Below are 25,208 nucleotides of genomic sequence, written 5' to 3' on the forward strand. Positions count from 1 at the left end.
GGCACCAAAGTAATGGCTTCCTTATGGGCTCCCGACGCAAGACTGATGGGCTGACAGAAGGTATGTTAAATATCTCCTGTTCTAACTGCTACATCGGGGCTTTGACCTTCTCTAAAACAAGGGCTTAACAAGAGATTCAGAGGGTCAGCTCGGAGGTGATCAGTCACTTGCAGCGTTGCGAGAGGTGGGGCTGGTTTCTCTGAAGGAGGGCTTGGGATTAAAGCTCTGAGGTGTAGTGAGAAAGTCTCTGGATTCAGTACGAGGCTGCGTGTTGTCATCGGTTTGGACGATTAGCTTATGGAACATTTTACAAAAAAGGAAACAATGATAAGCAAAGCTCCAGCAGAGATTAGATAACTTTCTGATATAAGACAGCCCCCTTATAATTAACCACAGAATAATATTGTTAAATTTCTTTGTGATTTGGACTACATAAAGACTGAATCTCTGTTTAAAATACACATTTTAAAGCATATTTATAGAGATTAGTAAAACGGACTGTTGCACTGTCCATGTCAAATTTTGTCAGATTTTATATTCAACAATGCACATCTCCACCAACTGATGGCATAAAATATTTTAAGAAGCATAGCAGAGAAAGAGACAGGAAAACTTCATATTACGGAGGGAAAAAAGACGAGACAAACAGACAAAGGGAGGCTGAGAGAGAAGGTTGTGAAGAGAAGGAAGAAAAAAAAACTCACTTGAGAACAAAGCAGCATGACAAGCTCCACCACTGAGGTGCTTGACTTCATGCACACTAAACCTGTGGAGACAAAACAGATGAACCGAGAACACAATTAGATATTAACCATAATAGTTATTCAACATTCTCATTATTCTATATCTGTGGGCTTAATCAGTGGATAGTTATTTCATTATTTATGTAGCAGTCTATGATACTTTATACATCACTCTTAAAAACAGATATTCTAATTGATCCATTGTCTCCAATTTACACTTTATAAAAATGTAAAAAAAAAAAAACAAAAAAACAAATGTTTTCATCTGCACAGAACAGATGCACACAAGTACATGCGAGCACCCCCTGCGCCATACACACACTCACACCTATTTTACATGCACATGCGCTCGCAGAAGTGAACACAGACATTCACAGCTTCTTCCCTCATCTCCATTCTGTAGACGGTGAGAGCCGCAGAAGCAGACAACGCTCTAATGAAACAAGGGCAGGTGTGAAAAGCTCATTTGCAGAAACAATGGCTGCAACTGGTCTCGTATTCTGCACCTCCAGCTCCTTCTGTTACTCTGCAGAGAACCATTAAAGGTGCAGTCATTAGTAAAGAAAAGAAAGCGATTCTCTAGGACTCATTATAAGCGTGCCAGGAGTAGAACTCTGTGCCACCACAGCTGCCATTGTTTCATGGATGACAGGGTGTCAATCAGAGGAAAGAGAAGAATATTCTTCATTTAAGATTTCAATTATCATATTTTTTTTTAATGAGTACATGGCTTGGGCACTGTCCAGTATACGGCATCAACAATATGTAACAGTGGTTTGAGTAGTATGCGTTATTTGTCGTAATAATACAATAATGGTCAGGGAGAGACATGTTTTATGGCAGTACATAGATGATGAAAAGTTTATCTGTTCAATTTGAACTTCAGCATTAATATGTTATATTTATATTAAAGGGATTATCTGTTATCCAAATGTAAACAACATCGTAGGCCCACCGTCAAAACTAAAAACACAAGACGAGCGCCCGCTATGACTGCTACAACACTGGACAACAACAAAATAACAAAATATCTTCAAGTTATTCATGTTCGTAGATGCTTTTAAGTTATAATTCAAATTTTTATTACATTAAATTTTCGTTACATCAGCAATGTTTGTTACTTTCACTGTTAATTGGATGAGAAACACACAAAATGTACATATTTCATAAAGTCAAACTCTTGTTTTGTACGTGATTTTAGCTCGAATTTATATGGTAAAAACATTTAAGGATTAACCATTATTATATTCAGAACACTGGGCTGGTTGCTACTTTTACATCATTCTCTATTCATGAATGGAGACTGTCCGAGGGAGCGTATTGTAAATACTCTGAAAGGATGTGACCCTGCTCTTGTACACACAGTGCCATGGCTGACCTCTTGTTATAGCAGTGACATGTTGAGCCATAAGTCAGTCCAGTCTGACACAGGAGTCAGGTGGCCAACTGACCCTGGCCTTGTGCTGGTAGACAAACTAAATGCATTCAATTTAAACACGGCCTGCCAGTCCTTTCCTGTAAACAGGGCAGGGTTAAGGCGCGGGTGAATGTGGCATTGTGGGGTGATGTGCCGGCAGGCTGGGCCACGCAGGGGACAGCGAGAAGCAGGCGGCAGGCATCACAACAGCGGCAGTGTTCGCACACAGGCCTTACCCACCAACTCCAAGTGTAAAGCTCAGGGTGCACTCAACATAATTGCCGCAGTGACCACATGTCTGCAAGGGGAGGGGAGGGGAGGGGAGGGGGGGAGTGAAGGAATAGGGTGAGGCGAAGGGGCACACGGGGCACAGGGGGGCTCGACCTCGGGCAATCTAAGGAGTGATGGATGGCTGGTAATTACTGGTAAATGGAGCGCCTTTGCACTACAGCACAGTATTTCAACTGTGAGCCTGGGAAGGTCCAGGAAGAAAAGGAGAAAGAGAGGGAAGAACAGTAATCTCTGCTCAACCATTTGGATAAACACACTATAACCAGCGAAGACTTAGAGTGGCTCGATAAAGTAAAAAGATTTAAAGCGTATGTGATAAATCAGTGCGTTTGTTTTGTCTGATAAACCTACTGTAATCCATGTCAGGGTGCACTTTTCTCAGACCCGGACAGGGTTAAACATGTCTGGTGAAGAGTGCTGAGGCCCGAGCTGTCTATCTATGACCTTGTTTGTGGGGTTACACTCTCAGCTCAGCTCTGGTTTGTCAGCTTGGTCAGTCTGCTGACAGACTTTGAGTGAAAGGGTAACAGACATATTCACACTTGTCAAGGCTATGCTACCTGATTTTTCATTCCTTTCTCCTGAACTCGAGCGAGTAGCTTTAGCCACATGTACATGGCATATCCACATGTCTGTTTACATATGTATATAATGTGTGGTGTATGCATGATGTATGGAGGAAGGGTTTGTGGAACTTCACTGCCTGGGACTCTGAAAATGGAAACATTTTTAAAAAATGCGATTAGTAATACTTTAAATGTCCTTTTAATGACTGTAGACCAGAACTTAATTCATCATTAATGTATTAAATAAACAGGAACCTGCTCACATTTAAGCTTGCTAATGTTGATTACTGTTGAAACTTAAATAACCTTAACAAACTCCTGATTTAAGAGAATATGTTTTTTCTTAAAATTGCAGATTCAACAGTTTTAAAACAAAATGAACGGAGCAAATACATGAAATTTTGTTCAAATATTTGTTCAGGGAAGAGGACAAGTGGCATCAGACTATATCTTTCAGGAACCGGCTTTAATAAAGTCACAGCGGCGCATTCTTTCAGCCTGCTGTCATTCTCTGCATAGACCTCTGAAAGTAATATCGGTTTAGCTTACTGTTAAAAGAACAGACTTTGGCAGTGAAAAAAGGCAGGGAGATCATTTTGCTTTATGCAAACTTCAAGACAAGAGACTGGAGGCCACACACATACACTCTGCACTGCGCACACATGGACAAATGCCTGCAGACACGTTCGCTGCCACACACACACACACACACACGAGCATGTGTTGGCTGTGGTGGCAGTGTGTTCTAGTGAATAGAGGCCAAAACAAGCCTGAGGAATAGAGTGGCAGTGCACACAGATGCAGGCAGAGAGTCCCTGAGGTTAGGCACAAGTAACACTGTGAGAAGCTGCCAACCTGGGGGCCTGAGGAAGGCACCAGGATCCTTCGCATAGCCACCAGGAAATAAAACTAGAGCCCAGAGTGGAGTGCAGCAGAGCTATCACACACTTCTGCAAACACTGTGCACAATTGAACCGGTTGTGCCTTTTGAATATATGCAATCTGACGGTCGTGATGCTGTTTATCAAAGCTATTATAGTGAAGACATTAGTGATGATGAGGGCCGTGACAAAGAGCACCGAGTCTGCTGAAACACTAATGATTCCAGGTTTCACTCGCAGCGCTGTATCACTTTAACATCAACAAAGCATTACTGCATTATCCCTGAAACATTACTGAAAATTTAACAAGGCCTCTCTAAGCATCTATACTTTATTTTATTTTCCGTTTGAATGGATTTGGATTCGACTGTGCAGAAAATCTGCTGAATTGTTTTATGGCACAAAATGGGAAAAAGGTCGACGTTCTTCCAACGTAAATAGAGCTATTGCTTTCAGATTTTGGCAAATGGCAAACAGTCTAGCGAAATCACTTCCCATGAGTTCATTTTGATATTAAAAAAACAACATTTGACCAAAAAAAAGACAAAAATCTCTCTGACACCATGCAACGGAGTCAGTTGGAAATGAAATCTTAGTTTTGAGAACTATTAGTACTAAAAATATCACTGGAAGGAGGCAAAGGCCACCGACGATTTCAACATTTGTTTCAACGTGACATTTGTTGTGACTGTCAAACACTGATGTTTAAAAATACTACATCTAGGAATAATTCTTAATATGTGGAGTGAATCATAAGGAAGACAAACACACAGAAGCCACGAGATGAATGAAAGAGAAAGCAGATTTAATCACAACGTGACAGATCCCCAGCTTGTGTGCAAAATAGTGACTTTCCTGTCAACACGTACTACTGTGTGTGTGCATCCATCAACGAGACAACCGGAGAAGTACATACAACGGTAGGGCAGTGGGGTTCGCGCACACAGCTTGAGAACTGCGGTGCTATATTACAACACCTGTACCTTCTATGAGCAACTCCTGTCCGTGGCTGCCCAGCAGGGTGCGCGACAGAAAGGGTGCAAAGTCCACAAAGATCTCTCTCAGCAGGGGCGCCACCTTTTCTAAAGCCCTCTCCAGCTTTGTAGTAATGCTGTAAAAGAGAAAATAGAAGACGTGAAAGCGAATTAAACACCTGAAATACAGTTTTTAGTGTAAGAGATGTAATGTTGCGCCTCAGAATCGACCCACTGCACACAGCTAACAACAGTTAGTGTGTAGCCAGACTGATAGTTCTGGTGGGTGCAGACGGTAACCAACACATTTCAGAGGATGCAAACCAAGCCAGATATCCATAAGAGCGGTTGCTATCACCGGAGATGTCAATAAGATAACGTTTTATGTCATTAAAAGCCACGAGAACACGTTTGTGGCGTTCAAAGAGGACGTCTCACCGGTTGTTTGCATTCTTTGTTGTGTTACCAGGCTTGCACATGGGATCACAGTTCTACACTGCAGAGGGAAAGTTCCTTATCTTCTACACACTCGCTACATGCTGCTGCCTGACATTATCTAAGCACCTGAGAGAAACTGTGAGCTGGAGTCATGCAGCCATACAACTCAAGACTGTATACAAGCAGAGATATGACTAAAGCTGCAACATATCTCTGTGTGTATACACACAGATACTAGGCAACATGAGGGGAGTTGAAGCTTGTTTTCCCAGCTAAAATGGGCAGAAAGCAGCAGGATAGGGAGAGACTGAGAGAGAAGAGAGGAAAGGTTTGGTTTGGGATTTGTTTGAGTTTGTAGTCAGGTCTTTGGCCCTGTGTGTGTATGTGTGAGGTGTAATCTGCCTTCTAGCACCTTGGGAAAACATAGCAGAGGGATGACAGACTAGTAGAGAAAACAGGGTGCAGGGGGGTCTACTGTAGGTGACTAATGTAAATTTCCTTGCCTAAGACACTGGCCTGCACCTCTGGAGGCTGCCTGTAATCCTGTCATGGAGCTAAAGGGTTTGAGCTCAGGAGGTGTCAGTCCCTGGCGTAGTGGACACTGGTCCACTTCACAAAAGGCACTGAAATAGAAAGAAAAATGAAAAAATGAAACCACAGGCAGTACTTGCTTCATGTTGTTTTGTGACTTAAAGGTTAGGCCCATGAACCAATTATATTTTCAACTATTTCATCTTTGGTATTACTAAAAAAAAAAAATACATTTATTCAGTAGACTGGAAAAGGCAATTTAGCTTGAATATTTTTTTCTCCATCTGAAATATAAGTTCGGCATCAGGAGGCTCTTCTGCGAGATAGTACTATCATTGACTTCACAGTTACGCTAAGTGATGTCGGTTACTGCTGCCATGGCAACTGACTCTCTGTTCCTCTGGCAGAACATGCAGAGGCAAAGAGAAAGAGAGAGAGAGAGAGAGAGAGACTCCAGAGAAAGACCTGAGCTCCCAGCAGTCAGTGGGAGAGCAGGACTAAGGATGTCTGTCACAAACTATTAGAGCAAGAGGAGATGAGTCAAGGTCACAACGAGATACACACAAAGAAATACACAATTGTTTAACACAAAATAGTAAGTCAAACTTCACCGTAGCGTTTACATAAACCCACCTCAAATATACATTGTTGTAGCATTTTATTTTGATGATGCAGAAACAAAGAAAATCTTTTCAATTAAAAGGTGAATATGAAGACATTGTAGTTCAAATCAGATCAGGTAATAGTATCAATTAGTTAATCAGTTCAAAATAGAAAAAAAAAACACAACTTTGCAGATGAACAGATGTACGTAAGTCACAGGTGAGTTGACTAACACAAGAAATAAGAGTAAGGGTGAACAGAGAGGGCCCTGTTGTACCTCATGTTTTCCACTGTGTCTTCAGGCATGGGGGCCACCGTCTGCACGGCCGGTAGGTTCTTACTGGTGGCTCCGTTGACAAAACTGGAGGAAGAGGAACTGTTAGAAGCGGCAGCATCAGTGGCTCCTGCGGGGAAGAAAGACAGAAGCACGCGACATTAGAGCAGCGCAAGAATAATAACCGATGTGTTAATAATATTTATTAATTTTACAGAGAGGTGAGGATTGTTTTTTAGTCAATGAAAACACATTTACAATATATTTTCAGTATCTTAGTACTATTAAGTTGTCAAACATTAAAAACATTACTGGTCTCTGTCACCTCCAGAGACCATAAACTTATGTGATGCCTCGCAGACTGAAGTAATTTAAAGAAAAAGAAGAAAAAAAAAAATGGTGGAAAAGTGGAAAAAACAGAGCCGCAATCTGGCTCTTATCAGTGGACTGCATCAGTCGGCGCAAATTTCGACCCAGTCAAACAATGAAAACACGGTAACAGTGTACCATATCTTTTAACTAAATCCAAATCCACCTGAGCTGGTTGTTCAAACTGGTGTCAGCAGCAACATATGGAATTATTTTGCTTACTGAGACAACAAAGATGAAGAACCAACCGACATACCGAATCTGTGACAGACTTGAAACAACATCCCCGTCAAATTTTTACATATTACGCTTCCTGTACGTACGCTTTCTGTATCACAGCAAAATTAAGGTATTGTGACGACGGTAATTCGAAGATGAGCGTTAAGTCACATCTTCTCGGCGGTATACGCCCGAGCATAAAATCATTCTGACTGTCCTTGTGAGAGGTTAAAACCAGAGAAAGTGAGATCATGGGGTCTGGGTTAGAGCCTGTGGCTTTAGCTGAAAGAACACTTTGACTTGGATGCATTTCTCACATTCCTGCAGAGGGGCTCAGAGAGGAGAGGGAGATTTTTTTTTTTTTAATAGAGCACATTAAAAAGGTGTTGGAGTTCCTAATGGCTCTTGGTGTTAAGTGGCTCCTTTCAGAGGCCCAGACTACAGGAGCCTTGAGGTGGAACAGGCTCGATGCAGCAGATCCCCAGGAGAAGCAACGTGACAGCGGGGGGGGGGGGGGGGGGTGGGAGAAGGGCACGCTGTCAATCAGATGGGAAAACACTACACAGGCGAGTACTATTAAAAAGACATTTGGTTAATTCTATAATTCAAATAGATTAAAAGGGAATTGTTTGACTTGGTTGCATCAGAAGGGATCCTTAGGACTGAAACACAGGTTTTATTTTGGCAGTGCACAAAGTTGCTGCAGACACTGATAGAAAGGTAAAGAGCGCCATCTGGTGGTACGACCCTCTGCATTGGAATAGAAGATCACATGACCTAGCAGATGGAAAACGGTTTGATCCTATTTTTGGGATGGCATCAAAGAAAGAAAAAAAACTGACTTTGTCATTAGATGAGCAGTAATTACTCAAATTAAGCACTCACAAATTGCTCTAAAGTAGTATTATTTGAAAATTAACCACATTACCAGGCCTGATTGACATATTTAAATAGTGTAAGTATGTTCCGGTAACCTTGTGCATGACCTACCCGTGGTGTTGATCATGCTTTTGGGGGTTGCAGAGGCAGCGGCGAAGATATTAGGGGTGCTGCCAGCTGTCAGCCCGGCAGAGGTGCTGCTGCTGCTGCTTCCCACTGTATTAACTGTTAGGCTGCCAGGAGAGGGCTTCTTCACAGGCACCACCACACTCCTGCAGGAAACACACACACACACAATATGCTTCATTCACACATTCACATAATTAAATTATTCTAACAAACTGAGTCTCAGAAATTTGGTAGAAATTCGACAGAGCTCACATGGCAATACTTTGTGCAGAGTGAACAGCGGTGGATGTAAAAAAAAAAAAAAAAGGGCAGCAGAGTGCAGTGAAGAGGAAGAGCTGGAGGGTCTATGCTCTTTGATTAGCGAGTACCTTCCCTGCCAAAGTGCCTTTGAGCAAGGCACTGAATCATTCAGGGTGATTTCAGATGATAACTCGGTAGAATTATTTATATACTCTGGCTAATGGCCTTAACATAATAAAAAGACTGCGTAAAATAAATGCTTTCAGTTTTGTCGGAGTGTTATAATTGAGCCCAGTGGCTGAGAATTGGAGTTTGTAAACTAGCCTTGTGTCAGGAGTTGAGATCAGATTAGCCAGCTATATACAGTAGCAGGTTAGCTTCAGGACATAAGTTGTCATAATAAAACTAACTTTAGTTAAGCCAGAATCTGGAACAGAGGTTTTTTTTGGCCCTGGTCACAGGACAGAAAATGAATTTGGATTCAACAGTTAACTTTCTAATCATCCTTTCTGGCGTACTCATCAGACCATGGTGGATAAAAAATTAAATTCTTTCATGTTCTTTGAGAAAAAGGAGAACAGCGATGATCTTCACCGTCTCTCACTGCTCTCAGGCCCTGCCAGCATGAGCATGCCCAGACATTAGTCAGAACATTTGAGAAAGGTAAACATCCTGACCTGTAACTCCATCTTTCAGCATAACGTATGCAATGCAAACACACACACACACACACACGCACACACACACACAGGAGGCTAAAGTAAATAACCTAAGGGCAAGAGGCCAGCCAGGCAGCTACTACACTTTCCCTTACATCTGCTCTTGCCACCGGTGGCCCTCTGCTGCCCTCTGCTCCGCTCAGACGAGCTGAAAACATACCAGACTCTAATGAGAGGCTCTCCAGGAGCAAGTTGGCAGTTGTTACTGACACGCATTTGCATAGATACTGTGTGTGTGTTCCAACTGACAAAACTATGGCTCATTGAGCACAAGATTCAAGACCTTTCTATTTGGCATTTGCTCTATACAGACATACAGTGCAGCATCTGGTTTTGACAGGCAATACATATGTAGAGTGTTAGACATATTTGCATGTTATGACCTATATATACTGCAGGTTTTTAGACTGTGTACCTAGATAGATCGAGGTTTAAATCTTCTTCTGAAGGAGCGTGGGGTGAGAGATTGCTCCAGACTGACTGAGATGTCAGGATGAAAGATGAATAATTATGCACGAGAAGTCAACAAGGAATCTAAAAATACCATGGCTTCCCTTTTATTAGAAGCTACTGTACTAAACATCACATGCTTTTAAAAGAGAAAGAAGCAGAGCTCATGAATGAAACATGTGAAGGAAAGCTTGTGGAGTCTTGAGATGAAAGTTACACTTGTGACCTCATGTAACAGCCCGGGGAAGCACGGACACTAACACTAACCCACCAGACTTTTTTTTGTTCACATGCAATCTGATTGGCCGAGGATTAAAGATGATGCAGTGAACTTGGCCCCGCGAGAGCTCCCTGACAGGAAAGAGAAGGAAGGCTTGTCCTTATCAGGTCTGCGAGTTGGCCTTTGGGTTTGTGAGGGTGCCAGATAATGTCTTGTCCAATCTCCTGCAGTTACTCTGGGTGACACAGGCCAGGCCTCTGCTCTGTCATGAACTAAGCCTGCTGTCATCTGAAGCAAATCCCTAGAAATCTTCCCTCAACAAAACAACACAGACTTTTACTGTTTTATGTTGCTTTTATGTATCCACAGTTCCTCTCTTAGATGAGGTAAAACATGCTGGACTTCAAGGGAAACAAATCTAACTTGGATTAGATGTATTTCCGGCTTTATGGTAATTTATCTTGCATCCCTTTATACAACTGATTTCTGAACATCATCAAAGCTGTGTTGTTTTATGTAACAGATGAGATGACTCTGTAGGTACTTTCTACAGAAAAAAAAAAAGATTATATTACACATTACAATACCAAAACTAGCGCTTAAATACTTTTTTTAAAAAATTCAGATCAAAATCAACTCAATCGCACACAGGAGTAAGAAAGAGTCGGAGAAAGCTTGAAAGCTTACTGAAATATTAATATCTCCAGAGATACAGCTGTGCTCTGAAGAGCACTGATGACAAGTATCATTTATTTAGTAGATTTCTGTACTTGTTTCCTCTATGAAATCTCATTGACACATATCAGAACATCACTAGCATGTTTTGATCGTAGGAAGTGGGCGTGAATGTAATCTTGCTTTCCAAATTTATTCCTCACTTGTGTCTTTCCAAGCGGGTGCCTGCCTTTTCTTTGGCATAGCTGGGAACGTTACATTACATCTACAGGATGTTGATAAAACATGAACCTCTTTTAATGAATAATTCAATAGCTGAGTGCTCATGAATCATGTATAGATTATCTAGTGCATATTTTATAGGATTGTCTTAATTGAGTTGCACGGAATAAAGCAAGGATTAATCTTGGAATGAATATTAATGAGGTGTGCGGCTGTGGGAGATGAGTGTGGTGTAAAGTATAACCAAAGAAATGTTTCCTTTATAAATTCAACAGGCAGAAGTTAATCTAATAGTGCTCTATTTAGTAATACGAGATAGAGAGGAAATATGCTTAAATTCCATTTGCAAATTCAATTAAAACCAATTATCATTGCTCTCCGTCATGTGTAAAGTAAAATATGTGAGAACAAACAATATCTCACACAGCTAACATGGAGACTTTTTGGGAAGATGACATGAAAAGAGAGGAAGTTGAGGATTATTGAAGTATTTCTGTACTGTATCCCCATCTGGTCTACGGAAAATGCGGATGTTGAGCAATTTCAACCCCTCCTCTTTGAAAGTCTCTAGCAGAGGGGCTCTGAGATGACTGCCCCTGTGCGCTCCACTTTAAGCCATTTTTCCCTTCCTTTTTCTTTTTTGATGTTGTCACTCCCAATCTATTGCCGCCCTGACAGACAAATGAAAGGGCTGTCCGTGGCTGGCAGCTCATTTCGCTGGCAGGTGGCAAACAATTAGACACAGCAAATAGAGGCTGGAGGGGTGGGGGGGGGGGGGAGTGACATGAAAAGCATGAGACAAAGTTGTATATGTGGTCGGGAGGGTTTTGTGTGAAAGCATTTCAAAAATAATACACTTTGCCGTAGCAACTCATTTCAGGCTGCCAGTTCCTATTACGGGTGTGAGCGGTGAGGGCGACAGGGCTGGCCGTGGTGTGGCGGGAGGTCGCTTCTGTTTAATCTGTCATCAACGCCCTGGAGACCCCCCCCCACCCTCTCAGCTGTCCTCTCCTCCATGTACTCCTCCCTGTCTTCTCCCCCTATTCATCGGGCTCACCTCATCCCAGCTCAGCAGCAACAGCAGCATATATTAAAAAAAAGAAGGGAGGTCCCATTGTTTCCTCCTGACTCACGGTTACCTCTGCGTCCCTCCTTCTCTCTCGGGCTGGGCGGCGACTACACAGACTCACACGAAAACTACTACCGGAGGACCTATGGACTTTTTTTTGTTTGTGCTAAACCAACTTAAATTACTTTTTTTTTTTAAAAATACATTTTTTAACCAAAGGAGACAGAGATCAGAGGAGAGCTGAAGCTTGAAATCCCTGTAGGAGCAGGTTTGTAAACTTCCAAATCCAGACAGATTACTGTGTAGTTTTATCTGAGTCAGGAATGTAAATAAACCCCAGCAGAGCCACAGTATTTCAGAGATCTTTTCAAACACAAAAATTCTTCACAGTGGGGGATGAGTGCAATACAAGTGGCCTGAAATGAATAATTTGTGGCATGCTGCTTAGAAACCATTAGTGGTATACTGGATAAGTAAAATAAACCCAAAGGATTAACATCAGTAGTCTACGGTGGATTGAGTGATGACAAACACAAACACACACCTTAAATGGCTAGCGACCTTTGCTACCTATCCTTGAGAAATGAATGATGCCATCAAACACAATATATTCGCTTCAACTTTTTTTTTTTTTTTTTTTGCTTGGCTTTAATTTATATAATAGTTTACTTTACCTATAAAGAACAATCTAAATCTTCAGATGAGTTTAAGTACCATACCAGTGGGGTTTTTTTTGGCTCCTTAACTACAAATGGTGAACTGTATACTTTGTGTTATTGGTTCCCATTTTAAATGCATGCTGTACAATCCCAGATTTTTTATTCATTTTTCTTCATTTCTATTCATTTCCATTAGGTTAAAATTAGTGAAAAAATACTAGCATATTCTTGAAAATAGCTTGAAATGTGTAATCCATCGCATCAAGTCTGCATTCATTGTTTGTCAAGTTAAATTATTGCTGCAGTGCAATAAATTTGCACTTAAAGTGTATTACCCAGCAATCATAATGTGACTTGTGATAAATATTAATGCTGATTTAATACAGACTTAATATTCACTTTGATGGATTTGACAAAAGGAGGTTTGCTAATTGATTTTTAAGACTGAAAAGAAATGAATGGAAACTCGTGAGTGTTGGAAAAGTAGACTAAAATACATCTAAAAATCTAAAATACAACATGGGTTGCAAAATAATTAGCTCTAATGCTAAGTGCACATGTTTGTAGTAAACGGGCTACAACAGACAAAAACCTGGTTCACTGACGCAACACGCAGAACCAATGACAAACCAATGACCCTTCCTCACCTGTCAAAGGAGTGAAACTGCATGGGCAGCATGGCCTGAGCCTGGGCCTTGGCAGCATGGTCTGGGTAGGACACAGGCTCCAGACCAGCCTCCATGCCGTCCACTGGGGATGCCACCAGGCTCTTCAGAATCTCCTTGACATTGATGCCCTTGTTGGGCTGGCTAATACTGATGATGGAGGAGGGTGGTTTCAGTACCTCCACGCTGGGGGACTCAGACAGGCTCTCTTGTGACTTCTTCACCTCTGAGGAGAGGGTAGATAAGAGCTCGCTCATGACGTCCGGACCTCCTGCGCCGTGGTCCAGGTCAGAACCATTAAGGATACTGGCTACCTGCTCCTCTCCGATACCGGAGTCTGTGTGGGGAAGAGAGCCTTCCATGTGGAGGTCTTCTAATGGTGCAGATTGGTCTTTACTGCTGTCGAATGTTAGTGGTGTTTCTGTAGAACAGTCAGGCAAAGACTACAGTTAGCCATTTAAAGACATTATATAGGTACAATACAAATAGCATTATAAGGGAAGCGTTTCCTTGATCTGACAATGATGTGACACAAAACTGGTCTTCCTGATGCACAGTTAGGAATTCAGTGTCTACAAAGGGGACTGAATTGTGTCAAATTTCATCAAATTATTGTGTAAATATGAATTATCATTTTCCTTTGATTGATTGATCATCTAGTCACAAAAAAATCTGTCTTATGAACAGTACCAAAACCCAAAGTTAGAACCAGCTAATGTTTGGTGTTTTTACTGGATAAAAGAGTTTGATGATATTAAATGTGTGTCAGTCACTATGCTATATTGATCTAAATATCAGATTTATGGATGATTGCTAAAAGATACCAATACCAACAGAAAAACTGCATGCCTGTGCTTGCTTTAGATTCCTAGCCAAAGAGTAAATTTAGCATGTGCAGAAAAACCCATGTGCCAGCACAGCTTCTTAGATCTCTCTCCAGAAGCTCTGATCCTCTGGTGCGATTATCTCTCTGTTATTCTCCCTCTATGCTAATAAAACATGAATCCTTTTCTTTAGCCTCTTCCTGCCTAAAGCATTGGTATATTTATTTAACTGCTTTGAAACAATGACAGAGGATTCAGATAGCTGCTCTATTATTTTGGTACATAATATACTATACATTGTACCTCTTTCTATGAGATGTTGGGCATAAACGGAGAATTCCTACTTTGAAAATGCACTGTCTATAAAAGGGACTGACTTGACCCAATAAAGTGTTTGCTGAATTTGCCAACAACCTGCAGAGGAGCCTACCTAGTCTGATTCTGGTTCATCCTGACCTAGTGGTTACCTACATGCAAGGCCAGCCCTATTAATATTCATCACATGCCCCCTAACGAGGTCAGCAGGGCCTGATTTAGCCTGCAAGTTGTCTGGCTTCCTGGTCTATCACAGACAATCGTCTGCCACATGCCGTCTGGAAAATTCCCCCATTTTCTGGTGAAATTTATGAAGGCGGCAGTGTGCCTCTCTCCTCCCAGCAACCTCTATGATCCCATTCTCCTCTGGTGGATTGCTTGCCTAATGGGCACTGACAGATGGGGCTGAAAATAGCAAGCCTGGCTCCACTGCCCCAAAACCCACAGTAGTTGGCCAGCATGCTGCCGCTTTCTCATCTCTCAACTTCTCACTGCTCATCTTCTTTCCTCATTCTACGTGTATTCAAAGCTTCATATTTCCTTCGACGCTCTCTCTTCTTCCTCTTGTTTCTTTTATTCACTTCACCTTTTGTCTAAATGGAAGTTGATAAAATATGCTCATTCGTGCGTCTCATAATAGCGAGTTGGCACTGCAGCAGACGTTGCGTTAAACCTTTGTAGGCAGCCGCTGATTTCCTTTCATGTGACTTAATGTATGATTTATGACTGGAGGCATATACTACCTTTCATTTCAGAGAGAACGATGATGCCTATTCAAGTTCATAACTACCATCTACCAGCCCCAATCTCTTTTTGCTTCCACATTTAATTCTGTGCGGTGCAATTAGCAGAGCTCATGAATAAATCATAGGTGAGCCGGTGGAGTGCAGGCAGGGCATCCCTGCTATTTTACTGAATGAGTTCTCAGCTCAAGCTGGCAGCAGCAGAGTATCAGAAAGGACCAAGGACACTTAACATTCATTTATGTCAGACAGAGTCACCACAAGCTAAGATTAGGTGAGCAAGAAGAATGGATGTGAGAAAGGTAGGGCACAGCTTTCAACACCTGTGCTGGTTGGTGAGTTGATCTCTTGACGCATGCTGCGGCCTGATTGGTTACTTATCCTGGCGGTCTCACGTTGAGGCTCCAGGATGTCGCGGTACTTGGAGACCATGAGGACAGAGATGAAGTACACCACAGCTAAAGCCAGGAATTGGGCTTGCTTACTGTCATCCTGTGGAGAAGAATCACAACACGGTTACGCCACTCTCTATTCAAAAAGATCCCATTTCACACAATTTACCACTGCTGCCTGAAATGGTTCCCACACAGTAAAAAAAAATGCACCTTGCACAAACCACCATGAAAACACATTCAAGTACTGCCATTGTTCTCTAACATATTTCTAATACTTGTTTTGAAAGATGTTGCATATCCATTGAAATGCTGTGGTCTTGTTTTCCACAGATAGTAGCTCAGATGACAAGGACACCTTTGTTGTCTCACCTGTTGATTGAAGGATGTTCCATTGCACACCTGTTTGTCTGCCAAAAAAAAAAAACTAATCCTATTTTCATTCTCTGCAGCCAAGTCTTTGTGATAAACAGTCTTTGTGCATGTTCCACACATACACGTACAGACACACACACACTCACCACATCACGGAACACCACAGCACGCAGTCGATTAATGTCCACGTCCTGCAGAAGGCGATCAGGGTCCTTGATGGGAGACAGGTTACTAGGGACAGTCTCTAAAGCTGTCTAAAGCAGAAAGATAACACAATATCACATGCAGCTCTGTTCAATCAGAGGTTTTTGCTCTTACTTTTCTTACGGATTAGAAAATAGACACATATAGAATAGAAAAAAAAATGGTGGTACCCCCCCCAGTAATGTTTAAATCACACTTAGGGGAACTGACTTATCGTCACTAGTCAGGTCACATAATTAGCATGAGGCAAAGTATTACTGTAGGCAAAGTGTTCCTACAGTAAAATGTAATATACAGACACAATTTCCAACTAGGGGCACAGAAAGTAAAGTTATGGGATTTTGGACAAAAATCAGGTGAGAAACGTGACATGTGACATCACATATTGTACCTTGCTGGAAGTCACAGCGTTTTGCAGAATTTCCTGAGTCTTGTTGTTGTTGGGAATGGAAGACTTATTTCCTCTGTCTCTGTGTCTCTGCCTGCACTCCAGACAGTTCCTCACTGCCACACAACACACTGCGCGCGCACACACACACACACACACACACACACACGTACACACAGCATACAAATAGGCTCTCATTTCAGAGTTAAATGGAAATTAAATGTTGATAACATGCATGACCTCTTTAAACTAATCAGTTATCTCTGATGACTATTTGTTCCAGGCTGCCAGGACAGAGGCTGGGAGTAAAATCAGCAGCCAGACTGATTTCACACTGAAGCCTGTGATGAGAAATTGTATGTTTGCAACAAGGACACTGTGAAATCTGAAGGCTATTTCCCATCCCCCAGAGCACAACAAGTCAACAACCCAACAAACACAGGCTCACACACACACAGAGCCACAGGCCCAGATGGATATAGACACAGATATATTCTCACACACACAGACAAAAACAGACACAAATACACAAACGTTTGCAATCGCTGCTTTACCTACAAAAAAATTTTACTGAATTTTGATTTTTACCGAGCAGTTGATTCAGTAAAAATCACAATCGAGTAATTCAGCTGTTATCTACATTGCATTCAAACAAATTTAATCAAATCTCCATTATGTACATTCACATTCAGACACATGAGGGCAGAGAGGACCTCATGGAGTCCTATGTGACACACCAATGACAGACACAAAGGCTACCATTTGCAAAGAGTACCTGATTGCACTGCAAATGATTCTTTCTGCTTGTTATGAATTCTAAAATGATAATCCTGTTATTTCTTACTGCCGGAAACTGCAGTACAACCACACACACACACACACAAACACACACATACCTCTATCACAAGTAATTTACCATACAATTAGCATAGGACTCTTATATTAATTAGCGTTGCTGATCAACCAAGGGGCTTTCAGGGATTACTGGAATTATTAGAATGTGTGAAGAGAATACCGTCACAATCATGATCTCACCGAGTCTCAGGCACTGACGCATCAGGCCCCCAGAGGACATGTTTTTCTCAGCCTCGATCTCGCTAAAGTTGAGGGAGCTCGAGAACACCAACACGTCCACCATGACCATGAGACGGGACAGGAAAGTGATGGCGGTCTCTGAGGACATGCCCTGTGTTGCCTCGATGTTCTCCAACTCCGTCTTACACATCGAACAAGGAAGACACCAATCACATGTACACAAGATTATCTCTGCCACATTCTTACCTCTAGTTGTGATTAAAGCAATATTTAAATATTTAAAGCATGGGCTATTGAGATACAGTGAGTTGAGTTCACTGTCCGTCTTTACCCAAGGTAACATTTTGAATAATTTTGGGGGTCGAGCAAAAACATACATTCCCGGAGCCCCTTGAGCAACCATCTACTTTTCTGTATCAGCTCTCATTTCCTTTGCTTTTAAACATGGGAGAGGTTTTCTGATGAAAATGTAAGACAATTATACCATATGTAACGGTCCAGAGGGAGAGGACAATTTTGAATCGATTAAACAAGTGTTAAGCAAAAATTGTTTTTTGTTTTTTTTTGGTGAATACAGTATGAAGTTAAAAGAGAGAAATTAAAATAGCATCAATACTTACCTTGGCGCTCTAGACATGCACAGACAAAATAAACAGAAGAGAATAATTAAAATCCATTTCAATTAAAGACTGCAGATTAAATCTGATAATTACAGTGGATCAATGACAGTAAACATGAGTGACACAAAGGGAAGTTAATTACAAATATAAGAAATGTTATCTACGGAAGCTGAGAATGGCCGTGCTTGCAATTATTTTTTTTAATGCCGTTATCTAGAGATCACGAGTTATTTTATCTCTAGAGGAAAAAAAAAAAAAGAGGCAGATTTCTCGAGATAACGAGATAATTTATCACAAGATTTATCACGGGTGGAGCTCTTTCTCATTTGTTCGTTCCTGTCTTCTCCTCTCTCTGTGTCTCCCTTACATGGATAGCTCAACTATGTAGATCAAGCACAAGAAGCCTTCAGGTGGCTCTTAAGTACATGGGTCAAATCTGTCATATGTTGGTACTTATTTCTTCTCTCCACCCCACTTTCCTTTCTCTCATTAAGTCTAATAAAATGAAGATGCTTGAAACGTATTATTTGGTACTTCTTTTACATGAAGCATCCCATCATATTATGATGAGGAGTTAATCAACCTGCCATTTGGCTGTGACACAGATGTCATTAATAAAGTTGCTGTTAATAATGATGGGTACTCTTTGATCTGACAGTTTTCAGCTTAAATCAGTTGCTACAGTTGTCAAGACACCATCTATGCATGCTGGCACGACATTCCTGATCTCTGATAAACATTATAAGTAATAAGAGGAAACAATCATTTGTTTTCTCATGATAACGGGTTGATTATCTCGTTATCTTGAGATAACAAGGCTTGTTTTCTCGAGATAACGAAATAATTAACTTGTGATCTTGAGATAACGGCATTGAAAAAAAAAAAATTACAAGGACAGCCGTTCTCAGCTTCCATAGTTACCGAAGTAATGTCCTAACCTTTGATTGAATCTGAGCAAATGAAGGTGGCTCCAATCAATAAACACAAACAGGTCTGATTTCCCAAAGGCACATACTGTATACTGTAGTAAACCACTAGCAACCATAGACCAAGTGTTCACATTAACCGACCACTAGATGGCATTATTCCCTTACAGTGAAGACAAGGAGCTGCACTTACAGAAGGAGAGGTGGCCGCTGAGAGCAGGGGCAAGATCCCTCCGCAAGCAATAATGATGTTGTCTACCATTTGTGATATGAGGTGGATGGTGTTGTGGACAAAAATAATGTTCTCATTACTATTGACAAAGTCCATGACAGATTTAGTGGAGTGGCTGCGGAAGAAAGCGGGGGAAAAAAAACAGGATTATTATGGGTATAAGCATTTTCACATAAAATAAATCATACAGCAGCTTTACTGTGCAATAAACAAAAAACATGTGGGGTATGTATGAAAAAAGCTGTTTTCCTTATATGTCTAAAACAGCAATAAAACTTAGCTCTGTTACAGAGGGGGTAATCTGAGTATCACTACAACCACCATGCTCATCCTCCCTCTCTGTCTCCCTCAAGTGCACATAAACCACTTCACACACCTCCTCCAGACATGGACATCACTCTCCAGTGCAAACAGCAGGTCAGTGAGCAGTCTCTGGTGCATGGCTGACCATTTGAACTCTGGAATGCGGAACATAGTGGTGCGCGGCCCGGGGCTGAACTGACGTCGCTGTTCCTCCGTCATGGGTGTCCCCCTGAAGCCCAAGTCCACGCGTATGTCCCTCTCCATCTGAGTGGCTAAGCGGCCCTGTAGACTCTGATGGGAGATTGATTACTCACTAAAACACAGTAAATGAAAGACATGGACATCACATCCCCCAACCCCTGTTCATTATGAGATACTGTATACAGGCTAATTGTTAGTCATCTTATTCCTATTCTTCACCCTTAATGAGATATTATGCCACGGTCATACTGTTCACTGGATGATGAATGGCCAGACTAAAGTGAGTCCTCATATATTCTCTTCCTGTGGGTAAATAAAAAAATATATCAAGCTCAATACAGCTGATAAACATAAGATGAATGAGTCAGCAAGGTGCTGCACAAAAGTCTGCTTAAAAAGCGGCAGCAATGAATTGAACATGAGCAATTTCACAACAGCAGGAAAAGGTTTAAAAATAAACTCTGCCTCCCACTGTTCCTCCATCAGTGACCCAGGTCTAGGTCAAAGAGCCTGACCTCTGAAAAAGAGCACAGCTCATATGAGATGAGGAGCGCAATGAACAAATCCCGAGCGATTATTGCAGAATATTGCTTTGTCTATATCTGCCCTCCTGTTGGCTCAGTCAACTTTTCCAGCAGCCCAGTTTCCTAAGTCTCAGAGGGATACTGCTTGATGTGCACCAGGCCATCCTGTCCCCATTACAAGCAGTGTTGGGAAAGGGAATGATCCCTATGGGTCTTTTAATATAGAACTGTTCACTAAAGGCCAACACATCCTGACAATGGTAAATGGTCTTGCTCCTCACTTTCCACTTTGACCCTGGAGCTCATATGTTTCAGCATTAATAATCCTCTGCTGTTACATTTGCTTTCAGGATATTTTGAATTAAGTCAATGAATACTATTTCTTATATGAGATAGTCTAACAATGGTAACAATGTATTTTTTGTGTTTGATATCATAATGACTCGATTTACTTGAATTAACTACTTTTAGCTTAAAACTAACCTGTGTAGTCGCTCTTGTCTGAATCTTCCTCATCTCCTTGTCTTTGCCATCATCTGATCTCTCTGTGTCAGAGGTGTTGCCTGTAGCGTCCGCTGTATTGCTGGTCTTAACAGCTGAGGGGTCTCCTTCAGATGCTGCTCCAGTTGTGCCCTCAGTGGCCTCAGCTTTGGTAACAGCCACAGAGCTGATGCCCTCCAAGGCTGCCTGTAGTTCAAACTCATCCTTTTCCAGGATACTGGGTAAGGAGCCAAGCTCAGAGCTGCCAGTCATGTGAGCTAGCAAGCCCAGTTCATCACTGGCATTAGTGTGGACTGGAGGCTCTGGGCTGGACAGGACTAAAGGCTCACCTGGACTCAAGTCAGGCAGTAGCTTGTCCTCTATGTTTCCTGCTACCTTTCCAAACAAGAAATTGTTGCTGTTAGGGATGCTGTCCTTGTCATCGTCTAGTGTAATGAGAGGTGTATTTTGGTCGTCCATGCTACCTTTGGGTAACAACACACTATTGACGTTACTATTGAGTTTTTCCACAGCAGCACAATAAACATTATCCAACAGAGATTCCACCTCCACCAGTGCTCCATTCTCAGATACTCCCAGAGTTTCGGAGGACAAGTCCATATCATCCAGCTTAACCTCTGTAGCCTCCACCTTTTCAGCCTTGATGTCCACCAGAAGATCGTGAACTTCGACCCTGACCCCATCCACCGTATCTCCCGCTCCTCTGAGACCCTCTTCGAGCCCCTTCCCTTCAGCCAGCAGGTTGCGTGAATCGGCACTCTCATAGTCTGTCTCACTTTCAGGTGTCTGGGAGTTATCATCCATTTCTCTGATCTCAATTGCACCCTTGATACCAGAGGCCTGAGCAGACAGACCAGAGATGGTGCTGACCAAGCCCTTCTTCCCTTTCTTAATATTTTCCTCTTCCTGACGCTGGTACTCCTCATACATCTTAGCCAAGTACTCCTTATGCGCCTCATATGTCACCTATAAAAAGGCAATTTTATAGACAATGTTAGCCATATTGTATGTGCGATGCAAACTCCAACAGTGGAGATCAGTTTAGAAGCTAAATTGAGACAGAATAGATAAAAATGTCTCCATCGACAGCAGAGGTCAGTGTTTCCTTTTTGTTGTACAGAGGAGTACAGTACTCACCTTGGAGTGGGCTATTGAGAGTGTGTCCACCCACACGCGCCACCCTCCCCACTCATACTTGATAGCGTGGTAGAGCAGAATACGAAAGATGTTGTACACCATCTCAGTGATCTTCTGCTCCTCAGAGCTTTTGGGGTTGATGTATCCAAGAGAAAACATCCAGTCTTGCCATACTGAGCACTGAAGCAGACATCTTCAATACACACACACAACATTAAAGTATGCATTACGTAAGCCACATAATAAAAGGTTGAGTATGTGAAGTAAATGCTGATCCATTTTTGCCTCTATGAAAGTTTTATTTGAAACAAAGATCTGCAGTGTAGTCGAACCGTGGACATTGTGGTTATGTGGTAATGTGTCTTAAGCATTGGGTTTTTCCATCACGATTAAAAATGATTAAACTTTTCTTGAAGTTTCTCAATATTTTTTGTGTCAAAACAACACACTCGTATTATTGGGCATTTTGTTATTCAAATTACAACAGACTGTTTCAATCATTTGGCCATCTATATATTCATTTGTGTGTTTATTGGCAGTAGTATCTCACAAAACAAAATGACAGCTGAGATATAAAAGCAGAAAGAAGTGAAAACCAATTAAGCTTTTTTTTATTGAACAGTTTGACTTGACAAAGTACATCTGCCTGTTAATTTTAAGCTAATTATGTTGTTGATTTAGGTCAGTAGTTCCTAAGACCTATAATTTAATTTCAATATGTGTGTGTATATGTGTATGTGTGTATGTGTGTGTGTGTGTCAGAAAAAAAAAGAGATTGAGTGTGAGACTGAAAAAGAAAAAAAAAGCAGCAACTGTCAAAAACTGTCACAGACACATCTGCTGGAGAGTATGTGCGTGTCTAAGGATGGTTTAGCATCAATATGAGTCTATTAAACATGGAACAAGGAGGGGGGACATTGGGCCTTTTTTCTTTTCTTTTTGATACATTTAATCAGAGAGATAATTAATGAAGTGTGTAAGTAAAAGGCACTTAAAGTTCTGCTCACCGCCTGTTCTCTCGGCTGTTGCTGAACAGTTTGATCATGTCAGAAAGGAAGAGCCGCCGAACTTCCATCAGCTCCGCGCTGGGGGCGGAGTTCTTCAGTAAGGTGGCAACAACCTTGAGAATCACTGGTATCAAATGGAGGCAGACACAAATAATATACACACTTTGTCAATATTGCTGCAAAAACCGAGTACTTTATAAAGAATAAAACTCAATGTGCCACATGACATCAGCCTTACTTGGGTTCTGAATCTTGACAGTGGAGTCGGGCTCAGGATGAGGTTTGTGAACTACCTGTGTGCACACCTGCTCTGTCAGAATCTGGAGCAGGAAGAGATGAGATGATTGTCTGTCACACATTCTTTAACACAGAGACCAGTGGTACGGTAATTATGGAACATTTGAAAGGAAAATGTTTTGTTACCTCGTACAGAGTGTTGTAGGTCGTCACCGTCACAGTGTTGGTGTGCAGCATGAGTCTCTCTCCCAGGAGAGTAAAGAGGCTGTGTGTGTGCATGATCTCCACCTTCCTCCTGTGGATAAACACACACACACACAGACATAATGGTAAGGTGGCTTGTTTAGAGCTCCATAAGCCACTGAAAGGATCAGTGAGTGCCGTCAGCTTGGTTCCCTATTCTCACCCACGGGGAGCCGGGCTCCGGAGACAAGTGTCAGGAACTGCCTGCTGTCATAAATTGGGGGGAATTTCGTTGAAGGTGTGTAGGATAACGAAGTTAGCCTGTCACCAGGAATGGCTCCAAGACACAATAGAGGCACACCGCAGGTGAATGGGTTCAACAGTGACAAACTACTTCTGCAAACAGCATAAGGATTGCTGTCACAATGCTAAGCCAAAGCTGCTCTGCTGGGCTGCCACTGCCTCAAGATGAGTTGGGACTTTCCTAATAAGACAATACCTTTTTGTATTTTGCCTAGGCTGGCAAATTGGACACTTAGGAGAAGAGTAGTGTTTCTTTCAAATATATAATGGGAGAAAAGGGCAGACTGATGAAGCATAGCAAGCCGAGTTGAAGTCTGCAGTGAGGTAAAGTGAGGAGAACGAGGCTTGTTGTAAATGCTTTCATGAACGTAAATCCAGACAAAATGACTCTTTTTTTCCCTGGATGTGGTTTAAATCATCAGTCGAGACAATGTTAAAATGAAGGGACATTGGTTTAAATATGAAAATTAAACTATAATAATGTTTATTCAGCCAGAAAAGAAGAGATCAAATACCCTGCTGCTAGAGAGATAAGAGGATGGCAATGAAGAAGTACATTTCAAGGCAAAAATTTAAGCCTAGCATAGAATATTTATTATAATTTATAGTTATTATAGTTTAAGTTTATGAGTAAGGATTAGATAAGGCCTTAAAACAGATGTTTGAGCATACATAATCTACGACTTACGTCTACATCTATGACTTATGTCATAAGTCCTGGCTCTATTCTTTCATGCTTTTTCTGGTTGTTTCATTGCTATTACTTGACTTATCAACCAAGACAGAACCAACAATATCTTACATCACTGAACTAATTCATGTAAAATGACAAATTCAATTAACAAAAACTAATAACCTCCACAAAGTATTGAAGAAACATATTTAATTCTTTATGAGCTGCACTAGAGCTCATATTGAACTAGGTTGCTTTAAAATGTATGAAAGCTATTAAAGTGAAGGGTGAAGGCAGGCTTTCATGAGGCACACATATCTCTTGAGATATAGGCCTTTCATTTGTGCCTATGGGCAGCCAAGCACAGGCTTACGCCGGCCCTTTCTCTCTATTCACCAGGCACCAGTAACACCAAAACACCTGGTGCCTCACCATTGTGAGCACAACACAACCTCCCCCCATTTCTTCTCCATCCATCCATCCATCCCTGCATCCCACATTCTGAATCATGGGCCCTCCACCCCATAGGCATTCTCTCTCCTCTCTCCAATGTGCAGCATACAGAGGATATGCTGACATCCTAGTGGGTATTTTATTATTTATTTCGCTCTGCGGGACAGTAACTTGGACCTCTTCCACCTTTCTCTTATGTTAAGTAATGGTTTTAGGGCATAAAGCCAGGGATTCAGGTGTTCTACAAAGAAGTGCACCCTCATTTGCAAAACTGGCATCAAGTCAAGAGTTTCTGGCTCTTCTAATCGTACCCTTGTTCAAGGGAGTGTCAGGAACAGATGAATCATCTCTCTGAACATAAAGCCTTATTTATGGTTTTTCCGTTTCTAACCTACAAAC

General features: G+C 41.7%; 1 protein-coding gene across 8 annotated transcripts in view; it reads right to left on the reverse strand.

Moving 5' to 3' along the window:
• Positions 1–25,208, reverse strand: part of nbeab (neurobeachin b) — a 206,506-nt gene that overhangs the window by 91,390 nt on the left and 89,908 nt on the right. For 3 of the 8 annotated variants that reach the window (XM_044354826.1, XM_044354823.1, XM_044354822.1), the window contains exons 18-35: positions 23,384–23,492; positions 23,199–23,280; positions 22,961–23,084; positions 21,954–22,146; positions 20,799–21,782; positions 19,664–19,881; positions 19,249–19,402; positions 18,130–18,138; positions 17,510–17,690; positions 16,478–16,605; positions 16,029–16,136; positions 15,439–15,607; positions 13,216–13,654; positions 8,297–8,457; positions 6,722–6,848; positions 5,814–5,933; positions 4,882–5,009; positions 705–766 (exon numbers count right to left, since the gene is read on the reverse strand). In XM_044354826.1, the coding sequence (XP_044210761.1) occupies positions 705–766; positions 4,882–5,009; positions 5,814–5,933; positions 6,722–6,848; positions 8,297–8,457; positions 13,216–13,654; positions 15,439–15,607; positions 16,029–16,136; positions 16,478–16,605; positions 17,510–17,690; positions 18,130–18,138; positions 19,249–19,402; positions 19,664–19,881; positions 20,799–21,782; positions 21,954–22,146; positions 22,961–23,084; positions 23,199–23,280; positions 23,384–23,492 (3,496 nt within the window). The remainder of the gene's footprint in view (positions 1–704; positions 767–4,881; positions 5,010–5,813; positions 5,934–6,721; positions 6,849–8,296; positions 8,458–13,215; positions 13,655–15,438; positions 15,608–16,028; positions 16,137–16,477; positions 16,606–17,509; positions 17,691–18,129; positions 18,139–19,248; positions 19,403–19,663; positions 19,882–20,798; positions 21,783–21,953; positions 22,147–22,960; positions 23,085–23,198; positions 23,281–23,383; positions 23,493–25,208) is intronic. The other 5 variants (XM_044354827.1, XM_044354829.1, XM_044354828.1 and 2 more) reach the window with 2 other exon arrangements.

The sequence above is a fragment of the Thunnus albacares genome, chromosome 6 (assembly GCF_914725855.1).
Source record: "Thunnus albacares chromosome 6, fThuAlb1.1, whole genome shotgun sequence".
Lineage (NCBI taxonomy): Eukaryota > Metazoa > Chordata > Actinopteri > Scombriformes > Scombridae > Thunnus > Thunnus albacares.